General features: G+C 37.1%; 4 protein-coding genes across 5 annotated transcripts; 1 reads left to right on the forward strand and 3 right to left on the reverse strand.

Moving 5' to 3' along the window:
* Positions 1-2,262: 2,262 nt before the first annotated feature.
* On the reverse strand, positions 2,263-4,604 carry LOC131015795 (uncharacterized). Its single transcript, XM_057944218.1, has 2 exons — positions 4,179-4,604; positions 2,263-4,011 (listed from the first exon to the last, which is right to left on the reverse strand). The coding sequence occupies exons 1-2, from the start codon at positions 4,602-4,604 to the stop codon at positions 2,263-2,265; spliced, it is 2,175 nt and encodes a 724-aa protein (XP_057800201.1).
* A 1,075-nt stretch (positions 4,605-5,679) lies between these two features.
* Positions 5,680-6,624, reverse strand: LOC131016960 (uncharacterized). The gene is made up of 2 exons (XM_057945803.1): positions 5,972-6,624; positions 5,680-5,846 (listed from the first exon to the last, which is right to left on the reverse strand). Exons 1-2 carry the CDS (start codon positions 6,365-6,367, stop codon positions 5,691-5,693), a joined length of 552 nt encoding a protein of 183 aa, XP_057801786.1. The 5' UTR covers positions 6,368-6,624; the 3' UTR covers positions 5,680-5,690.
* A 1,626-nt stretch (positions 6,625-8,250) lies between these two features.
* Positions 8,251-11,642, reverse strand: LOC131016811 (putative late blight resistance protein homolog R1B-14). Of its 2 annotated transcripts, none has more exons than XM_057945553.1 (2): positions 10,823-11,642; positions 8,251-10,735 (listed from the first exon to the last, which is right to left on the reverse strand). In XM_057945553.1, exons 1-2 carry the CDS (start codon positions 11,102-11,104, stop codon positions 8,333-8,335), a joined length of 2,685 nt encoding a protein of 894 aa, XP_057801536.1. In that variant the 5' UTR covers positions 11,105-11,642; the 3' UTR covers positions 8,251-8,332. The 2 variants fall into 2 exon arrangements, with proteins under 2 accessions (XP_057801536.1, XP_057801537.1); XM_057945554.1 differs by having other exon boundaries at positions 10,843-10,962.
* Positions 11,643-12,599: 957 nt separating this feature from the next.
* Positions 12,600-19,967, forward strand: LOC131015796 (uncharacterized; the record flags this gene model as incomplete). Its single annotated transcript, XM_057944219.1, has 8 exons — positions 12,600-13,127; positions 17,730-17,780; positions 17,852-17,959; positions 18,201-18,296; positions 18,402-18,500; positions 18,571-18,630; positions 18,726-18,794; positions 19,502-19,967. Coding segments are annotated over 7 exons (1,008 nt in total), but the record flags the coding sequence as incomplete, so codon positions are not given.
* Positions 19,968-20,351: the final 384 nt, after the last annotated feature.

A 20,351-nucleotide genomic window follows, 5' to 3' on the forward strand; every position in this document is an offset into this window, starting at 1 on the left:
ACCGCCACAGACGCGCATTAACGAGGAGAGAGGAGGTGCCCTGGCGGCTAGGGTTCACGAAGGGGAAGGTAATGAGGGGTTATACCTTTTAAACCCCTCACTCATTCACAGCTCTTATTTTGTTCAGGCCTTAGCATTATCTTCCTCTAATTCTGGAACACCAGATAAAGACTACCATTGGATTTTTGATTGTGGAGCCACAGATACTATGTCCTTTGATGCCTCGGATTTTATAGAAATTTTTCCTACCCAGAAAAAATATGTTAAAACTGCTAGTGGAAATTTAGCATATGTAGAAGGAGCTGGAACTATTAAATTATCCTCTGAATTATGTCTTCCAAACTGCTTATATATCCCGTCTTTATCCCACAAATTGGTGTCTGTTAGCCACGTAATGAGAGAATTACACTGTAACTTACTAATGCAGCCTGGCTTCTGCATTTTACAGGATACGAGGACGGGGAAGATAGTTGGGCGTGGCACTGAATATCGAGGACTCTACTATGTGGATAGGATGGCTCAACAGGGTGCTGCGATGCTAACTCGAGGACTGGCAGAGGAACAGACTTGGCTTTGGCATAGGCGGTTAGGACATCCATCCATAGGATATTTACGGTTAATTTATCCAAACCTTATTACTTCACACCCTTTGAACTGTGAGACATGTTTTCTGGCTAAGAGCCATCGTCACTCTTTTAAACTTAATAATACGCGTGTGAAGTCAGTTTTCTCTTTACTTCACTCTGATGTTTGGGGTCCAGCTCCGGTTACTAGTGATAATGGGTTTAGATATTTTTTGCTATTTGTTGACGATTGTTCTAGAATGACATGGGTATATTTCTTAAAATCCAAAAGTGAAGTTTTTGAAAAGTTCACCCACTTCTATAATCTAGTACAAACACAATACAAGAAAAATATTCAAATCCTTAGATCTGATAATGGGGGGGAGTATGTAAATTCCAAGATGCAAAACTTCTTCACTGAAAAAGGCCTTGTCCACCAAACAACATGTCCTTACACACCTGAACAGAATGGGGTAGCTGAACGGAAAAATAGGATCATTTTAGAGATGACTAGAGCCCTTATCATCGACTCCCAAGTCCCTAAATCTTACTGGCCCGAAGCCATAGCTACCTCTGTTTACCTCTTGAATCGACTGCCAACTCATATCCTAAACTTTAAACCACCCCTTGAGTTCCTAGCTACTCACTCTGAAATACCCTCATCCCTCACACTGGAACCCAGAATTTTTGGATGCACCGTTTATGTTCATATCCCTAAACAAAATCGTACAAAGTTCTCACCAAATGCTGTTAAGTGTGTTTTCCTGGGGTATGGCAAAAATCAGAAGGGGTATAGATGTTATGATCCTGTAGCTAATCACCTATACACTACCTTAAACTGTGACTTCGTTGAAACAGAATATTTTTTCCACCAACATGGGAGTCAGGGGGAGAAAAAGGAGATTGTCGACTCCCTAAGTTGGCTCCATATGCCATCCACTGTCCAAACAACCCTTCATTCCCTACCTTCTCATCCGTCTCAAACTAGCTCAGTGTCATTGCCAGGTTCTGTGCCAGACGTTGGTCCAACAGAGAAGGTTAGCACACCCGCCGAGACATCTACAACACAGGTTCAGTTCGAGATGTCCAGCGAGTCGACCCCACTATCAACCCCATCTTCAAATCCTGAGGTAAGTAATCTCAATAGTTCTCAAGTTAATACTAACATTGAGGAACAGAGGGATGAAGACACTGACACAGAAACTGGAAGGGATACGGATGAAGACGATGAACGTACTGAGTTAGCAGGTGCCACAGATCAGTACACATTGCCTCCCCGAAGTACAAGGGGAAAACCACCAAAGCGATACTCTCCAGACTGGCAGGGACGGAAGACTAGGTACTCGATTGCCAACCTTGCCCAAGGACAACTCACAGAGATGGCACGGGCCTTTGAAGCAGCTCTTTATGAAGAGGAGGATGTACCCCAGACAGTAGAAGAGGCAAGGAGATATAAACATTGGAGGGATGCCATGAAGAAGGAAATGGATGCACTAATTAAGAATGGGACATGGGAAAGATGTGTGCTGCCAGAAGGAAAGAGGCCAGTGGGATGCAGATGGGTTTTTTCAATCAAAAGGCGAGCAGATGGTTCAATCGAGAGCAGGGATGGATCCAGAATTTTTGTGTTACGGGGGCACAAAATAATTATATATAAAAAATACGTTCAAAAAAATTACTACACGATAATTCAAGTCTATTACAATTGAAATCTGCGAGTTTTCATTGACTGAAACATTTGCATGATTGACTCATTATCAACACTATCAAAAATCTCTTTCTCAATATATACAACCAAACTATCATTCATCCACTGATCTCCCATCCGACCGCGTAGACGATTCTTTATGATATTCATTGCAGAAAATACCCTTTCAACTGTAGCAGTGGCAACCGGAAGAATAAGAGCTAGTGTTATAAGCAAATAAAGCAATGGATATACCTCATGCTTTTTCGTCTCAACCATCTTTTGTGCAAGAGCTCCAATACCTTTTAATCTTCCAAACCCATCAGTAGAACGCATATCAAGGATATAAGTTTCAAGCTGATCATCAAGTGCCTCAATCTGAAATGTAGAGAAGTCTTGAGGGTAGAATCTAGCAAGATTAATCAATCTATGCTTATCAAAAGCCGAGAATGAATCATCTGGACATAAACATGCAACAGAAAGTAACAAATCTGTATTTGCCTCACTGAAACGGTCATTTAACTCCATGAGCTGCATATCTATGATAGAAAAGAACACATCAAATCGATAATGATGAAGATTTGTAACTTCAGGAGCTTTACGCCTTGACCTGCATCGAGCTACAAATTTATCACTCATATTTGGAACATCGATGTTTTCTTTGTTACAAAAGGAAGAAACTTGATCATAAAAAGAATCCCATCCTTCATCCCTCATCATTTGTAGTCGTTTCTTGGCTATTTTCACGAGAGCCATGGCATTGACAATATCTTGATCTTTCCTTTGCAATGCCTTTGACAATTCATTTGTAATTCCTAAGTTGGATCTCATCAAATGTAAGGTAAAAACAAAATCAAACGACTGCATCAATCCCAATAAATTGTTTGCCTCACCCTTTTGCTCAGAACTTACCCCGTCTTCCACAATTATCTCAAGAACCTTGATTGTAGAAGAAAACAAAGTGATCAAACTAATCAAAGTATCATAGTGAGAGCTCCATCGTGTATCACCTGGGCGTTTGAGTGTAGTTTCTTGATTTAAACCTCTTCCACTTACAAGATCACCATTGTTGAGGGCACTAAAAATTTTCTCAGCTTCTTTTTGGTGAAGAATGTCACACCTTTTGGAAGAAGCACCAACAACATTTACTACACTAGTAACTGAGAAGAATAGTGCAGAAACTAGAATATGTTTCTTTGCAACAGCTACAAGAGCAAGTTGAAGTTGGTGAGCGAAACAATGAATGTAAAAGGCACATGGATTCTCCTTCAAAATAAGAGCTTTTAAACCATTAAACGCACCCTGCATATTACTAGCTCCATCATAACCTTGACCTCGCAACCTCGAAATACTCAAGTTATATCTAGAAAAGAAACAACAAATTGCTTCTTTTAGTGCAAGAGCAGTAGTGCTAGTAACATGTTCAACACCGACAAACCTTTCAACTATACAACCATCCTTATTCACAAAACGTAGCACAATTGCCATCTGCTCTTTCATTGAAATATCGCGGGATTCATCAACTAGAATAGAAAATAGTGAACCTCCTATCTCTTCCATGATGATATTAATAGTTTTCGTTGCAGCAGCATTCACAATATCCTTTTGAATACTAGGTGCTATCAATTTGAGATTTTCAGGAGCACCATTTATAACATATTTAATATCATCATTGTGATCTGCCAGAAAATTCAAAAGCTCAAGAAAGTTACCCCGATTTGTTGAAGTCTTTGATTCATCATCACCGCGGAATGCAAGTCCCTGACGTAAAAGAAATCGAACACAATTGATGCATTTAACCTCATTCGATAATCTCTTCGATTTTGATCTGTCTGCTTGTCAAATGCATATTGGATATGTTGTTTCTGATTTTTCAAAGCTTCACACATAGCCCAAGCTTTATTGTGAGCACTATTTGGACCTCCGACATGTTCTTTCAGTCTTTCCCCCTTTTTCCAGTTCCTAAACCCTTCACCAACAAAGTCTCCATTTGCTTGTTCTCCAGATTTTGCTTTAAAGAGATAACAACACAGGCAAAATGCAGCATCTTTGGATATACTATACTCCAACCAATTTGCATATTCAGAAAACCAATTAGAATTGAAACGCCTTGATTTTTTCCCGAAGGTTGTAAAAGGAAAATTATGCTTCAATGGTTGACAAGGACCCCTCGATATGTATGCCCTTCGAACTTCATCTCGAATATTTGGATTATATTCCAAAATCTGAATTCTTAATCCCGGATCTGTAGGAAGGTCTTTTGCATCAAAACTGTCCCTACTTGATTTGGCACTATCGTTATTTTTTCCAATAATAAATGGTGGTTCCAATGCTCTTTTATAAAATCTTTCCATGTAAACCTAAATTAAAATCATGTAATTCAATAAATCAAAATTAAAATAAAATTTTCGAAATAAACAATCATAAATCAGATTAATATATATTACTACAAATTTTCGAAATAAACAATCATACCTGCTGTCTGTTGAGAATTTGAGATAAAATGGGAGCTTCAAGCCTTCAATAGATTAGGATGAAAAGAGGAGAGAGAGAGAGAGCAATTCGTTTGAGGGTTTGGGTGGGATTGGGGATACTATAATTAAAAAGGAAAAAGTTGAGTGGGGAGGGGGCACGTGTGATATTGGGTTGGGCTTTGGGGAATGAAAACAAGTATATATAACATATACATATATAATTAGTAAAAAAAAAATGTTGTGGGGGCACGTGCCCCCATAGTGATGAACGTGCGTCCGTCTCTGATCGAGAGGTACAAAGCTAGGTTGGTTGCAAAAGGATACACTCAGACCTACGGGATAGACTATGAAGAAACATTCTCACCAGTGGCCAAGATGAACACAGTAAGAACACTTCTCTCAGTAGCAGCATGCAAGGATTGGCCTTTGCATCAGTTGGATGTAACTAATGCCTTCCTACATGGAGAATTGGATGACAATGCAGAGATATATATGGAAGTTCCCCCAGGTTATTCCGAAGAGTTCGATGCAGGTCAAGTGTGCAGGCTAAAGAAGACACTCTATGGATTGAAGCAATCGCCCAGAGTATGGTTCGGGAGATTCTGTTTAGCTATGACAAAAAATGGCTATAAACAGAGTAACTCTGATCATACATTATTCGTGAAACGAAGAGAAGGAAAGGTAACATGTTTAATCATTTATGTTGATGACATGATTATCACAGGAGACGATGTTGAAGAGATAGTAAACCTGAAGAAAAACTTGTTCCTGGAATTTGAAATGAAAGACCTTGGATCTCTGAAGTACTTCCTTGGAATTGAGATTTTAAGGTCGAAAAAGGGAATCTTCCTGAGACAAAGAAAGTATGTCCTTTACTTACTTGCAGAAACTGGGCTACTCGAGTGTAAACCTGCAGAAACACCGATTGTGATAAATCATGGATTAACTATTGTTGAGGGAGCTGACTTAACAGATCAAGGAAAATACCAGCGCCTTGTTGGGAAACTCATCTATCTCTCCCATACACGGCCCGACATCACATATGCAGTTGGAATAGTAAGTCAGTTTATGCACAAACCCCAGAAGGAGCATATGGAGGCAGCTTTGAGAATTGTCCGGTATCTGAAAGGAACCACTGATTATGGGATTTTGCTTGAAAAAAAGGAAGATTTGGAAGTTGACGGGTGTACAGACGCAGATTGGGCCAGTAACCCAAATGATAGGAAATCTACCGCCGGATATTTTACCTTCGTTGGAGGAAATTTGGTCACATGGAGAAGCAAAAAACAGAAAGTAGTGGCCCTATCAAGTGCAGAGGCAGAATTCAGAGGAGTAAAAAGTGGGATAACTGAAATCCTGTGGCTTCGGAGATTGCTCACAGAGATTGGCTTTCCTCCAAGAAGGGGAAGTCGGCTCTTCTGTGACAATAAAGCTGCGATTAGTATATCTGAAAATCTCGTACAACACGACAGGACCAAACACGTGGAGATCGATCGGCATTTCATCAAAGAAAAGCTCGATAGTGGGATCATTGAACTTCCTTTCATACGATCGGATGAACAGTTGGCTGACATATTGACTAAGGCTGTAAACACAAAAGTCTTCAGAGAAGTTCTGGACAAGTTAAGTATCGGAAATGCCATTACTCAACTTGCGGGGGAGTGTTGAAAATAACCATTTGCATAAGTCAAAGATTATTATTCAAAGATCATGAATAATAATTCAACGATAAAATCTTTAGCTTTTGATTTTAAGAGATTGTATTTGATTTTAAGAGATTGTAGTTTGACATTTGATTCACCCTTACACTATAAAAGGGTGCATTGTAATCTAAAGAAATATCAGAGACATTATCAATTCTCTCTACATTTTCTATCATGTTGTTCTTTCTCAACCTAGCTTCTCTCGATTACCATATTTAAGAAAGTTGAATAGGGCACTGAGAATGGCAGAGGCGAGGGATGCCTTTGATCCAAATGATCCAGCCAATTATGGGATCATCGAGCGTGAGGATGATCTTAGCTTAAGGCTATTTACTTTTCTCATTATGCATATGTCTTAATGAAATCCCTACTTAATCATAATCTATAAATCCTACCTATGAATGAGCTGAATCGATAAAGTGTTAGATTTGTATTTAGAGTGTTTTAGGTGATAATGAATATATTTAATTAAATTTTTAAACATAAATTGAATAGAAAATCTTTTAGTTGTTAATTGGTTTGAGGTTCTTTTATATAATTAAGCAATTGTTGACATATATATATTTATTTTGTATATTGTTATATTTACTTTATTTCAATAATCACTAAAATATAACTTTATTTTTATTTTTATATTGTATTTTTCTATGTTTTTAGGTGTTAGAAGAGAAAACGTTAAGAATGTATGGTGCAAAGAATATATTTGCTATAAGATACGAATTACATTATTACATCAATATATAGTGGATATGTATATAAAATTGGAGACAACAAGACTGGATTTTTTTCGTCAAAACCAATCAAGTATGAGAGCATAATTGTGTCTTTAATGGAGAATTAAGAGGGAATGAAGTTGGCAAAAGAATTGTTATAACAATTATATATTTTCACATGGTGAAACAGACTCCACATACTATATAGGATTAAGCACACAAGTCTATAAAATTCGATCAACGAGGAAATCTCAATATCGGAGCAAATGCAAGCCAAAAAACGCAACCAATGGAAAACATCGATGTTGGAGATATTGAAGAAGAGCCGACTGAAGTGGAGAAAAACAAACATTTAACTGACAAATCAAAAAAGAAAATTCCGTCTAGAAAGAAAAAATCTATGATGGAGTTGCAGCCCACAGAATTGCAAAAGAGAAAAAGAAGGATAACCAAGAAAAAGTTTGATGACTACATTGACATTACAAGTGACGATGATTTGCCGCTGAACAACATTTTGTTGCAAACTAAAAATAAGAAGAAGAGATCCCCAATCGTCAAAATCAAACAAGAAAATATTTAAATTCGTCTTGCTCCATACTTAGATAATTTAGGATGTTTTTCATAGTTTTTTTTGCATTTTTATTTAGAGGTATATTATGAATATTGCTTTATTACTTTTAAATTTATTCATTAATAGTTGCATTGGTTCCTTTTTTAAATTACAATTATAGTCAAATGAATTAATACAAATATTCAAAACTATATAAAAATATCTATGAATTTTATTTATATAGTAAAAATCACACGTGTTCAACGTGCATCGCACGTTCTTCATGCTAGTAATTAAAAACAAGTAAAATATAAAGTTATAAGGACAAATCGTGTGTTAAATATTGTGACGTCGGATGAAGTTGAGAGGCAGAGTGGGAAAAAAATCTATGTATTTTCTTTTCTTTGGATTTAGGACCAGAGAATTGAGTATTGAACTCCAATTACTTAGGTTACTAAGAAGATGAATAGAATGTGCCAAAAAAAAAAGATGAATAGAAAAGATTTGTGATAAATTAATTTATTAGTTAGTAAAATAAAAAGAAAGCCATGATCCGGGGCTTAGAAGAAGGAAGAAAGAGATTTTGAAAATTATAATCACTCAAATTAGTATTCCCACAATTGAATTCCTCATCACATCAAATTACCGTTTGACTACACGAAAGTTGGGAGTTGCCAAGCTCTGCAGTTCTTGGCTGACATTGAATGACCTAACTCGAACATGAATGGATGGGTCCCCTTGTAATTCCTCTTGTTCCTCCACTATCTTTTTCAAAGACACAGCCATTGATTCACTGCAACTCCACAATCCAATTGATTTGAGTGTTGGTATTTCTCCAATTTCCGAAGGGAACTCCTCCAACGACTCCATGTACCCGAGATAAAGTTGTTCAAGGCGTGGCAAGCAAGAGCCCTCTAACGTCCAACATTCCATATCCCCACACCAAACTAAACTCAAGTATTTGAGGCTGGGGAATTGGCCTTCAACTATTTCCCAACTGCGTGTTGCAAACTGCCCACATATCAGTCGGAGCTTCTCAAGAAGTGGTAATGAACCTATCTTTTCCAGAATTTCCTCCAAATGGAAGAAGTTTCCGCATTGAAGATGCAACTTCTTGAGTGAGTGCGGGAAGCTAATACTCTGCAGATACTCATCACTTCCATCATCAATAAAGCACCTCAAGGTTTCCAGCTTACTCAGACAATGAAGATAGCTTAGGCACTTCACTCTGTCCATTACTTTATGCTTGTATCTTATATACAGTTTCTTGATATTGGGAATTCTCTTAACCACTTCTTCATTCAAGTTGAAATCAATCACTCCTTTGAGCGTCTCTATATTCTCCATCATAACATCACTATGCCCACTTGGAGGATCTGGGAGATACATTCCTGGATATACGAACTCGACATGCTTAAGCTGATGCATTTTCCAAATTTCTACTGGTGCAGTCTTAAGTCCACCCCAACAAGAAACAATTAGTGTGTGTAGATTCCAGAGCAGACTAATTGAAGAAGGGATTTGGAACTCGTCACGAAATTCAGCCGAAAGGTACCTCAAGTTCACCGATTGAAACACATTTTCTTGTGAATACTCACTGGAACACTTATATGTAGTCAATGTCCTAAAAAATCTAAAATCTAGCAATTGAGGAACTCTATCATCATGACATATGAAAGAACGAGCACGTGACATAGTTTGCAAGGCATCCCTGACTGTCTTATCTGAAGTGCTTCCGGGAATAAAAATGCGGCGTCGGCTATTTATCCCTCGAGGACAATGTTGCCCTAAGACATAATAAAACCTCTGCTTTTCAGCTTCTTGAAATGATAGATCTCTCACTAAATCATGCATTTTGCAGTACTTTATATTCCCAACTGCCCCGAACCTATGAACTAGAATGAGGTTTCTATCGACTAGCTCCATCAGATACTCATTGGCAATTGTTTTCGAGCTTTTATTGATTATTGGTTTAAGAAAGCCTTCAGAAACCCATAGCCTCATGAGTTCTGCAACCCTAATTTTCTCATCTTCCCCAAACATCCCCATGTACAAAAAACAAGGCTTCAGATAGGCAGGCAAATGGTCATAGCTCAGTTTCAATACTCTCAAGCAATATTCATCATTTTCTGAATTCACTGTTGAGCTTAAGTTTTCCTCTATGTGCTCCCAATATTCCAGTGTAAGTTCGGACTTAGCCAAAAGACCGCCAATCACAACAATCGACAAAGGAAGTCCCTTACACTTCCCCACGATTTTCTTTCCGATTTCCTCGAGATGAAGAGGAAAACCCTCATCCCCAAATACAGTTTTGGAGAACAAACTCCAGCTATAAACGTCATCTAAAAATCTCATACCAATGCTGTTAGAGTCTGTCACCTCGGCAGCCAGGTTTGACAGCCTAGTTGTTACGATTACTCGACTCCCATCATTGTAATCGGGAAAGAAGAACCTCATTTTGTACCACACCTCTACACTCCACATGTCATCCAGTATTATAATATACCTCCTACCCAATAAATACTTGTGCAATTTTTCTCCCAATTCGTTCTCGTCACTTAAGTCATCCCTCGAATCTCCGCTCACTTGGTAAAGAACTTCTCTAAGTGTTTCTCTAACATTATAAGTTTGAGAAATTGTAGTCCACGCACAAAGATCAAAATGCTCCTTAACAAGGGCATGCTCAAATATATGTCGGGCAAGAGTGGTCTTACCAATCCCGCCCATCCCAACAATAGGGATGATTTGGCGATTGCGGTGCCCTCCAGTGAGCTTATCCAAGAGTTGAAGTAACACATCATCAAAGCCCACCATCATGCTTTCCTTCACAGTGGAAGAGGACCTCAAGGAGCCAGCATGAGTCGAGGAGACCTTTCTCTGCAGATGAGCTTCAGCTGAAGTCTCCATGGCTTCCTTCTTGATCACATTCAGTTCTTCAATCACTTGCTGTAGATCTTGATAGAAGTCGATGCAACTGACTTCCTCTCTAGAATTCACTTCTTCAGCCGCATGAGCTGCATCTACAACATAGCCTTGGAGAAATTCCTGCAAGAAGGTAATTAATAATTTGAGTTAGAGATTCATTTCTTCAATCACTTGTTGTAGATCTTGATAGAAGTTGATGAAACTGACTTCGTTGGAACTAGATCTACCCAGTTCAATCACGTTCACAATATATGATTCGATAACATCTTCAACCGCATGAGCTGCATCTACAATACGCATCTCCAGCGGATCAGATTCATCTCCGTCAGCAACAGGGGACTTATAACCTTCAAGAAATTCCTGCAAAAAGGTAAGAATTTGAGTGAGAGATTCAACTTGTTGTTTGTCTATAGAAATTGGAGGGGAATGGTGATGCTCGATTGTATCGATGATATGTATAACAGAAACCAAGGCTGCATATGCCGCCATGATCCAAGGAAAAACACTGTATATTTTTCTGAGAAAGAATTTAATAGAATCTGAGTTTAGGTTCAGCAAAAACAATGTGTAAAATGGCTATATCTCCTCTCCTCAATTATTATCACAAACAATGTGTCCTTGGCGTCATTTAAGTATGCGCTGATTCAAGTCTTTAAAAATAAGAATATATGAGTAGAGTAGGTGAGTGATGTTGATTTCCATGTTCTAATTCATGCATCCAAGAATAAACTATGATTAATGATGCTCAACTTGGTTGATATTCACCTTTGAAATTTCCGAATAGGTTGAAGACAGTGGGTAGATTTGTACAAGATTAATTTAGAAAACAACATGCAAGTCGTCAAGTTGGTATATAAAATATGGAATTTTGAAAAAAAAAAAAAAACAAAAATTGCAAGTTGGGAAAGTTGTCATATTTTGTTTTGTTTGAATCTAATTGACTTTTTTTTCCTTTTTTTTTTAAATCCTGAAGTACATGTCAGGATCCGCCTAAACATATTGAAACACAAGGGAATTCAGCAACAAAAATGGTCGAAAAAACAAGCTCAATGTTGTACCAGGAAGAGAGCAGTTATTTCCCTAAAAAAAAAAAAGAAGAAGAAGAAGAAGGAAGAGAGCAGTTATTTAAGTATGACAAAAAATGCAACATATTTCTAAAAAATCTATCTTAAAGATTCAACTTTCAATTGGAAATCAAATTCAAAATTGAATAGCAAACTTGTGATTGTAATAAAATTAAAAGTTTATTTATAAATTATATCTTCTTTATTTTCTTTTTCTTTAACTTCTTGTATTTTTTTTTTGTTTTTTTATTCTTTTTAAAATATTTAAAGGACGAAGGGAGTATAAATTAGTTGTAAAATTTTAAGCAACAATTTCCACTACCAATTAATTCAAACTAGATTTTCCATTCGTGCGATGCACGAAAAATATTTGACATCTTTAAAATTTTTAAATTTTAAATAAGGGAGCTCAATCCCAACACGCCCAGCCCAATGAATTAAATAGAAAACAAAATCGAGTCCAGCCGAATTAAAATAAAAACCGGCCCAAATGCTATTGTATACGTCAGCCCAATCAAATAAAAATAAAAGGAAATTGGGCCAGCTAAATTTAAAAGGAAACGGCCCAAATAGAGGCCCAACCCTCAAGCCCCAACTGGAATGTGGATGTATGATTGTTTTGTGGTATTTTGCAGCTGAGTGATTCTTCGCTTAGTTGTGAGTGTTTTTGTTGGTGTCAAGGATTTCAAATTCATGCTGTACTTACATATTTTGATTTTTAGTTCGAGCAGCTCACATAATGATGAAGTTCTTTTTGAGATTCCGGGGATGAGAGTGTGCAGTTCTTATTTAATAAGAACTATTTTTGAGTGCAATATGGAATACTAGAATGTGAATGCATGTTCTGTATTTCCATTGTGTTCTTTTTTTTAGTACTTGCTTTTTTGTGCTTAGACATTTGTCTGACTTTATAGAGTTGAACAGAGACCTTTGATGATGCATTCAAATGGATGAAAATAATTGATGAATTTGAGGAGAAACATTTCGCGTTGAAGGCGGAGTATCGGGTGATAGGGGAGTTGATGAATAAGTTGAGAGTAGCTGAAGGAAAGGAGAAATTTCTTCTTCAGGTGAAGTTGAATAGGGCATTGAGAATGGCAGAGGCGAGGGATGCCTTTGATCCAAATGATCCAGCCAATTATGGGATCATCGAGCGTGAGGATGATGGTGGATCTGTTGATCGTGAGGAGGATCGTGAGAAGGAGGAGGATAAAGAAACTAAAGAAAGTGAAGAGAAAATTGGCTTATTCGAGTTTGATAATCTGAAACAGAAGGATAATAAATATATGGAAAGGATGAATGAAATAGATAAAAAACTTGAGGAGAAACTGGCAGTGTTGGATTATACTTTTGGAAGGAAGGGGAAACTATTGGAGGAGGAAATTAGAGATCTTGCGGAAGAGAGGAACGCATTGATCGAACAGAAGAGACAGCCTCTTTATAGGAAGGTAATACATGCATCTATCAATCTTTCTTTCTCAGCTTTCCTCTGTGATTCCCTTTGTATTGATTCCAGTTGTCAAAGGTCACACCCTTCCATAGCTGTTGCCTGTTGGATTTTATGATCTACTTATCACCAGCTGCTTTTTTAATCCTGAATTCAAGTACCTATTGCCTGATCATGTAAATGGGGTCCCTATTCTTATCGTTTACCATTTGTTTCAAGTCATGTTTTCTAATTCTAAGATATGTTGCATCGAAAATTATTAAGTTTGAAATTTGAGATTGTTTATATGGTAAGTTCACGTACTATTATACTATTGTCACACCCCAATTCTGGAAGGAATAAACTATAATCGAGGTGCAACTAATTCATAGAAATAAACAAGAAACAACCTTGTTAAAACACGAATAAAATAACAAGTCGGGCTAGTCCCCTTTGGATCACAAGTTTAGTGTCATGCTTCTGATAACCAACATTTAGAATGAAATACTTGTGAAATAATAGTCTCGGCTCAACAAAATATATATAAAAGTTGAGAGTCTAAGCTCGATAAGAAACATAATTCAGAATTTACATAAAGGTCTTATGTTAGAGAAACAAAAGACAAAAGAGCTAGTGCAACAGCGGAAGACAAAATACGGAGTTGAACCCTAGCCTCAGCTCGCCCCGTCAGCACCGACCAATCAACCTAAAAAATATTTGAAAGTATTTTTGGGCTAAGTACTAATGTACTTAGTGGGCTAGCATTTTTGTAAACATTTCATAATCATAATAGCAGTTTATCCAATTATACTTGACATGACTTAGAAGATTTTAAATTGAAATAATTTCTAAGCATGTTAAAACATTTCATTGTATTGCGCGCAATTGTCACACTCCCTTTCCGTTACTCACTGAGATCCCGGACCTTTTAGCAACCGACGGATCCATTACTCCTGCTTACTTGAACTGAGGGCGTAACCCAATCAAGTTCCCATTTGGAACCCAATGCTCCGGAACACATCCCGTCGAGCACCCTTATAACGCCTCATACATGATTAGTGCCCGAATGGAGATCAACCCATCGAGTCAGCTAATAGGTGTACACAATTCTCAAATAACGTGTTAGGTCAAGAGAGAACCTCGACCGATTCATTATTGCGAGCCTTAAACAGAGCAGAGTGCACAAAATATTTTATCGGATAAACAGTTTTCATTCCATTGAAACATTTAAGCTCAATAGCTAAATCATACATTTGGAAAATAAGCCCACCTAATTAGGCAATGCCTGTCGTTTAATCCTAACTCTGAATCGGAATTGCAGTGCTAATCCTCCTGACGTTCAAAGCCTACAAGAAATCTATTCTTAATAGGTCTCTTAAATCTAAACTCAAGTCACTGTAAAGTGCTTAACATTCTATGATTCACTTAGCCAGGTTTTCAAAATTTAATGAATAAATAATTGAAAACATTTCTCTTGAGTTAAGAACACCAACAATATTCTTACTCATCTTTCTTTTGTAATTGGAATTATAAATAAAACCAATTAAAACATGATGCAATGCATGATTCATTTCATACTTAAGCATAAAAAGTGTTTACTAAAAATGCACAAGTTTTCTACTCCGTTCTGTTCTACTATGTAAACCAGCTCTGGCCATCCCAGCTCTGCTTTACAGCTCGGGTATTTCAGCTCTGGCGTTCAGCTCTGACGTTCAGCTCTGGCTTTCAGCTCTGGCTTTCAGCTCTGGCATTTCAGCTCTGGCATTTCAGCTCTGGCATTCAGCTCTGGCGTTCAGCTCTGGCATTTCAGCTCTGGTGTTCAGCTCTGGCGTTCAGCTCTGGCATTCAGCTCTGGCTTTCAGCTCTGGCATTTAGCTCTGGTATTTCAGCTCTGGCGTTCAGCTCTGGCATTTCAGCTCTGCTCTGCCCTCGAGCTCTGCTCTGCCCTTTCCAACTCTGCCCTTCCAGCTCTGCTTTGCCCTCGAGCTTTGCTCTGCTCTCATCTCCCTGCTCTGCTCTTCACCCGCAACCTCTGAACACCTCACGACTCTCTTTCTCAGCTCACCAGTACAGTTCGCGCCGATCACCTCCTTGGCAACGGTGGAGCGCCGTCGCCTCCCTCTCTTTTCAGCAACCGCAGCAAGCCATGACCGCTACCCTCACGCTCATTTCCTCCAAATCCCCAAATCAGCCCCCAATCAACCCAAATTCTCTCCCTCTACTCCGACGACCCTCACACACAGCCAACTCCACAAAACAACATGCTCAAGACTCGACTTATAGCAACTCAGTTCAAGATTCTACCTTTCCTTATTCATTTAACAGTTATGAAGCTAAAACACATATAAACACACGAATACATGAACATGAATTTTGAATTCTTGGATGAAAAGTGAAGTAAAGAAGCAGGGGAGTTAAAGGTGAAACCTTGGCTTGGATTTGCTGGGTGAATCGTTGGCTGCTGTTCTTGGAGTTCAGCGTTTGAAGCTCAGTCCGGGAGGAAACGAGAGAGAAGTGAGTGAATGAGAATAGAAAGATCGGAGTGCAGCGAAGGATATATATATATATATATATATATATATATATATATATATATATATATATATATATAGGGGCGCGCTCCAATGAGACCCCCTATTTTTCGTGAAACACTAGGACAATGAATAAGACATATAATACTAATGAACAAAACTTATACCTAACGAACAAGATGTATATACTGGTGAAAAACAAAATTTTAAAAATTGTTAATGAATAAGACATATATACTGATGAACAAGACAGTATATGCTGATGAATAATGCAGTATATACTAATGAATAATAAAATTTAAAATATTTTGCTCCCTCCAGGATTCGAACCCTGCAAAAAAAATTCTCCCTCCTGATACAATATCAGTCATAGGATTGATAAAATAAACGCACCAGATCGTACCCTAGATCTTACTAAAATTAGGGGGTCTCATTGGAGCGGCTCCCTATATATATATATATATATATTGAAGAGGGAGAGAACAGTGAGGCGGTGGTGGTGGACGAAAATATCAAGGGAAGAGGTGGGTTGGGCTTGATGTGAAGATGGGTTGGGCTTTCATTTATTTACTCAAATGTAAATAAAACATAGGGCCCAATGTGAAAATAAATTCATAATACTCATAAAATGCTTGGATGTTTAATTAAATAAATATGCAATGCATATAGATTTAATAACTAAATTTACAGAAGCATTGCTTGGATGCAATGCTTTTGTAAGTCATTTTTGTTGGAATTAAAATAAATAATTTTTCATTTTTTTCTGGCGTAAATCATCCTAATCTAAGTTTAAAATAAATTCTAAACTTAATATAAATGGGCGGGGTGTTACAACTATGCTACTGTAGTTTAGAGCATCTCCAACGCTCGTTGCGAAGGAGGCGTCGACCCGGTGCTTCCTCAGCTGCGCCGCGTTGGAGAACCAGGGGGGGTCGAAGCCGATGCTTGGCGGAGACCCGGGGCGAAGAGGAGAAATGGTTGGTGCGTCCTCCGGACGCGCCCCATTTAAAAAAAAAATCAAAATTTTCTTAAATCTGATGCTCGAAAATTTGGGGAATAAATATGCAGAGAAACTAAACTTGAGATACTCGAAAATTTGGGGAAGAAAGAGATAGTGGGGCGGTGGGTGGGTTGAGTAAATAACCATTTTTATTGTTTGTTTTCTTATTTTGGTTTTTAATTATTTTAATTTTTTCACAAGATGTTTAGTTATTGTAATTTTTTTAATTTTAAAATTTTATATTTTATTTTAATTGATGCAATATTGAATATTTAATTTTAATAAAATTTTAAATTTTAAAATAAAATTTAAATTATGTAATTTTTATTTTTATTGTAATGTTGAATTTTAATTTTAATGAAATTTGGAATTTAAAAATATAAGTGCAAATATGTGAATTTTGTAGAAATGAGGATTTAAGACCCCCTCTAAGCACCAATGCATTGGAGATGCTCTTATTGTCATAATAGATTTATTTTCTACTTTAACCAAATAGAAGCCCAACAGCCCAACCCTCAAGCCCCAAATGGAATTGTTTGCGTTTGTAGATGCTTGTTTGGTGGTATTTTGCATGCTGAGTGATTCTTCGCTTAGTTGTGAGTGTTTTTGTTGGTGTCAAGGATTTCAAATTCATGCTATACTTATCACCATCTGCTTTTTTAATCCTGAATTCAAGTACCTATTGCGTGATCATGTAGATGGGGTCCCTATTCTCATCGTTTACCATTTGTTTCAAGTCATGTTTTCTAAGATATATTGCATCGAAAATTATCAAGTTTGAAATTTGAGATTGTTTATATGGTAAGTTCACATTTGAGCTAGCAAGTAGTACTATTATACTATGCCACTGTAGTTTATTGTCATGACAGATTTATTTTCTACTTTAACCACAAAAAGGCCTGCAGGATAATAAATGCCTTGGCTATTTACGACCTGCACATAATCATATGATGATATTCTTCACATTTGATCTAATATTTACCATTTTTCTTTTCTATTCATGAATCATGGGAACTATTGTTTCTGGTAGTCATTTATGTACCATCAGATCAATATGTTAAATTGGGTGTCTCCATAACTCCATTGTGTGCAAGGTTTTGATGTTAGGCTGGTCGATGTGAATAGGACGTGTAAAGTTACAAAGGTAATATAGCCTCCTCATTTACGATTCAGTAGCCATTTTTTTTTAACAATTATGACTGATAAACGAGACAGGGTGGACAAGTTATCAAATACACTGCAATGTTAGCTTGTGGGAACTACAATGGTGTTATTGGTTTTGCTAAAGCAAAGGCTCCTACAGTTCCGCTTGCTCTTCAAAAGGTATCAGAACTATACATGCATTCAAATCCATACTGTCATGCTTCTTTATGCTGCACATGTGTAAATTTGGCTTGAAAACTAGACATGCTTATATACTATTGTCTGAGAATGTGCAGTCAACTCTAAAAGGTATTATGCCACTGGATTGTCTGTTCAAATAAGAAAACGTTTCAATATTTATAGAAACTCATCGCGGCATCTGTTATTTATAGTTTAATATGTTAATGGCCTATTGCCAAAGGCATATGAGAAGTGCTTTCAGAATCTGCACTATGTAGAGCGGCATGAGGATCATACAATTGCACATGCAATTCAGACATCGTATAAAAAGACTAAGGTATCGTCAAATTTTTAGTTGTATGTCTTTGTTGATGGTTGAAATTGATAGAAAGCTGTTTTTCTTCTTTAGGGATTTTGGCCTGAAATTTTTAAGTGCTTGTAGGTGTATCTTTGGCCAGCTCCCACACAATCAGGGATGAAGGCAGGCAAAACTGTGGAGTTGATTCTTAACTTAGCTGGTTACAGGAATGTGAAATCAAAGGTATGAAACTGGCTCGAGAAATATGTTCTTTTTCGTTTCCAACTTTGTCCTGATGGAAATACTCTTGTAGGTTGTTGGTTCAAGGAATCCCCACAACACTGTGAAGGCTCTCTTCAAGGCATTAAATGCGGTAAATGGGAGGAATTATTTTATATACATTATCTACATTGATATTATATTTCACCATTGTTTATCCTTTTCTATTCCTCTTTCTTTTGCTCGCAGATTGAAACTCCCAAAGATGTTCAGGAAAAGTTTGGCCGAACTGTGGTTGAATCATATCTACTGTGATAGGTATGATCTTGATCTTTTCCTTGAGTTTCTCTATTTTTGTAGGGAGGTGGTATGTGAGTGGTGAACATATTTGAATGCACTTAAGATGTGATGCCTAATGGAGTTCACAAAGAAAGAAGGATAAGTTAACTTTCATGTCCTACTTTATTGGACTTGGGGTAATTGTGCCTATATACATGAACTTTTAGTGAATTTTGGTTTTCCACATGAACTAAATATTCCGCCTCCAAATACACGAACTTTTAATTGTTTCGATTTTTCACATGGCTATCAATTTTCGGCGATCGTGGCTAGTTAAAGTGACAAATTAATACCATCGTGACAAGCTGAAGTAGCGTAGAAATCCAAGTACCTCATGTAGCACATCAATTGTTTAAACCATGTAGGCATTTAAGGCATATCCACCTCAACATTAATTTGGGTGCAGTTGATAATCGTGTGAAAAATCAGAACAATTGAAAGTTCATGTGTTTGGAGGCAGATTTTTTAGTTTATGTGCAAAACTAGAATTGGTTGAAAGTTTGTATATTTAGGCGCAACTAACCCATTGGACTTTGCAGTTGCTTAAATTTTAATTAATTGCACAATTTTCATCAAATTTGCCTCTTGATTTGAATAACATGGAGTCGTTTTTTGAGATAATTGAATAACACAGGTCTAGCAGATTTTTGTTGTCTCATATGAGTACTACTCTTGTTCAATCTCAGGTTTACAAAGAAACAATATTATCTGTGGATAGATTAATCTCTTGAGCATTTAGGATGACCAAGCTGTTATTTTCTGAATCGAGGTTATATAATAGGGAAAACAAACGACGCAGTGCCGGTGGCAAAAAGATGCTGAAAGGAGAACCACTTTGCTTTTCTTTTTGAAATGTGGAATCAAAATTGCTGAAATTGAGGAGCATAATCAATAAATGCTTTTAGTTTTGCATAGTGAACTATTCATACCAAAATCATTTTTCTTGATGCAGTTGCATATTTTAGTTGATTATGGTTTTAAGCTTATGCTCTTTCTCTGTCTCTCATGAATTGTGTTGAGGATAGGAAATAACATTGATTTGGGCACTTAATTTGTAAGATTTAGATTCCATTCCACAGCTTCACTTGGTGTAGTTTTGTACCAGCTCTTTTAGATATGTATTTTTCCTTCAAATTATAAACGTTTAGAGTCTTCTTATCCATTCATTGCGTGCAGAAAATAAATCAAAGTGGAGTATGAATGATATAGAGACATTTCTCTTTTATAGAGATGAACAACGACGTCAATAAAAATAAATAACATTTCAACTAAATTATTTCAACTTAGATAAATGAAAAACTTGATGCCATATTTGGATTCTAGGGAGAAAAGACAAGAGACAGTCTTGTCTCTTGTGTACCATTGGTGGCACGGTTTAAACCCGAATTTGCTAAATGAATCATGATTTGGCGTGGGTACGACCCGGTGGCACGGTGCCACCGGTGGTACACAAGTATTTGTGAAAAGACAATGCATATGTCGAATGCATTTGTTAGTGACAAATAAGATAGTGAAAGGCATTAACAATGAAAACCA

The sequence above is a fragment of the Salvia miltiorrhiza genome, chromosome 3, assembly GCF_028751815.1.
Source record: "Salvia miltiorrhiza cultivar Shanhuang (shh) chromosome 3, IMPLAD_Smil_shh, whole genome shotgun sequence".
Taxonomy (NCBI): Eukaryota; Viridiplantae; Streptophyta; class Magnoliopsida; order Lamiales; family Lamiaceae; genus Salvia; species Salvia miltiorrhiza.

Bases quoted from the DNA above. Each gene is read 5' to 3' on its own strand.
- LOC131015795 (XM_057944218.1), bottom strand. From the start codon at position 4,604: ATGGAAAGATTTTATAAAAGAGCATTGGAACCACCATTTATTATTGGA. The intron at 4,012-4,178 runs GTCGGAGGTCCA...CTTTTACGTCAG, and splicing joins GGGAAAGACTGAAAGAACAT to GGACTTGCATTCCGCGGTGA.
- LOC131016960 (XM_057945803.1), bottom strand. From the start codon at position 6,367: ATGGCATTTCCGATACTTAACTTGTCCAGAACTTCTCTGAAGACTTTT. The intron at 5,847-5,971 runs GTAAAATATCCG...GGTTCCTTTCAG, and splicing joins CCAAATTTCCTCCAACGAAG to ATACCGGACAATTCTCAAAG.
- LOC131016811 (XM_057945553.1), bottom strand. From the start codon at position 11,104: ATGGCGGCATATGCAGCCTTGGTTTCTGTTATACATATCATCGATACA. The intron at 10,736-10,822 runs GTCAGTTTCATC...ACCTTCTTGCAG, and splicing joins GTAGATCTAGTTCCAACGAA to GAATTTCTCCAAGGCTATGT.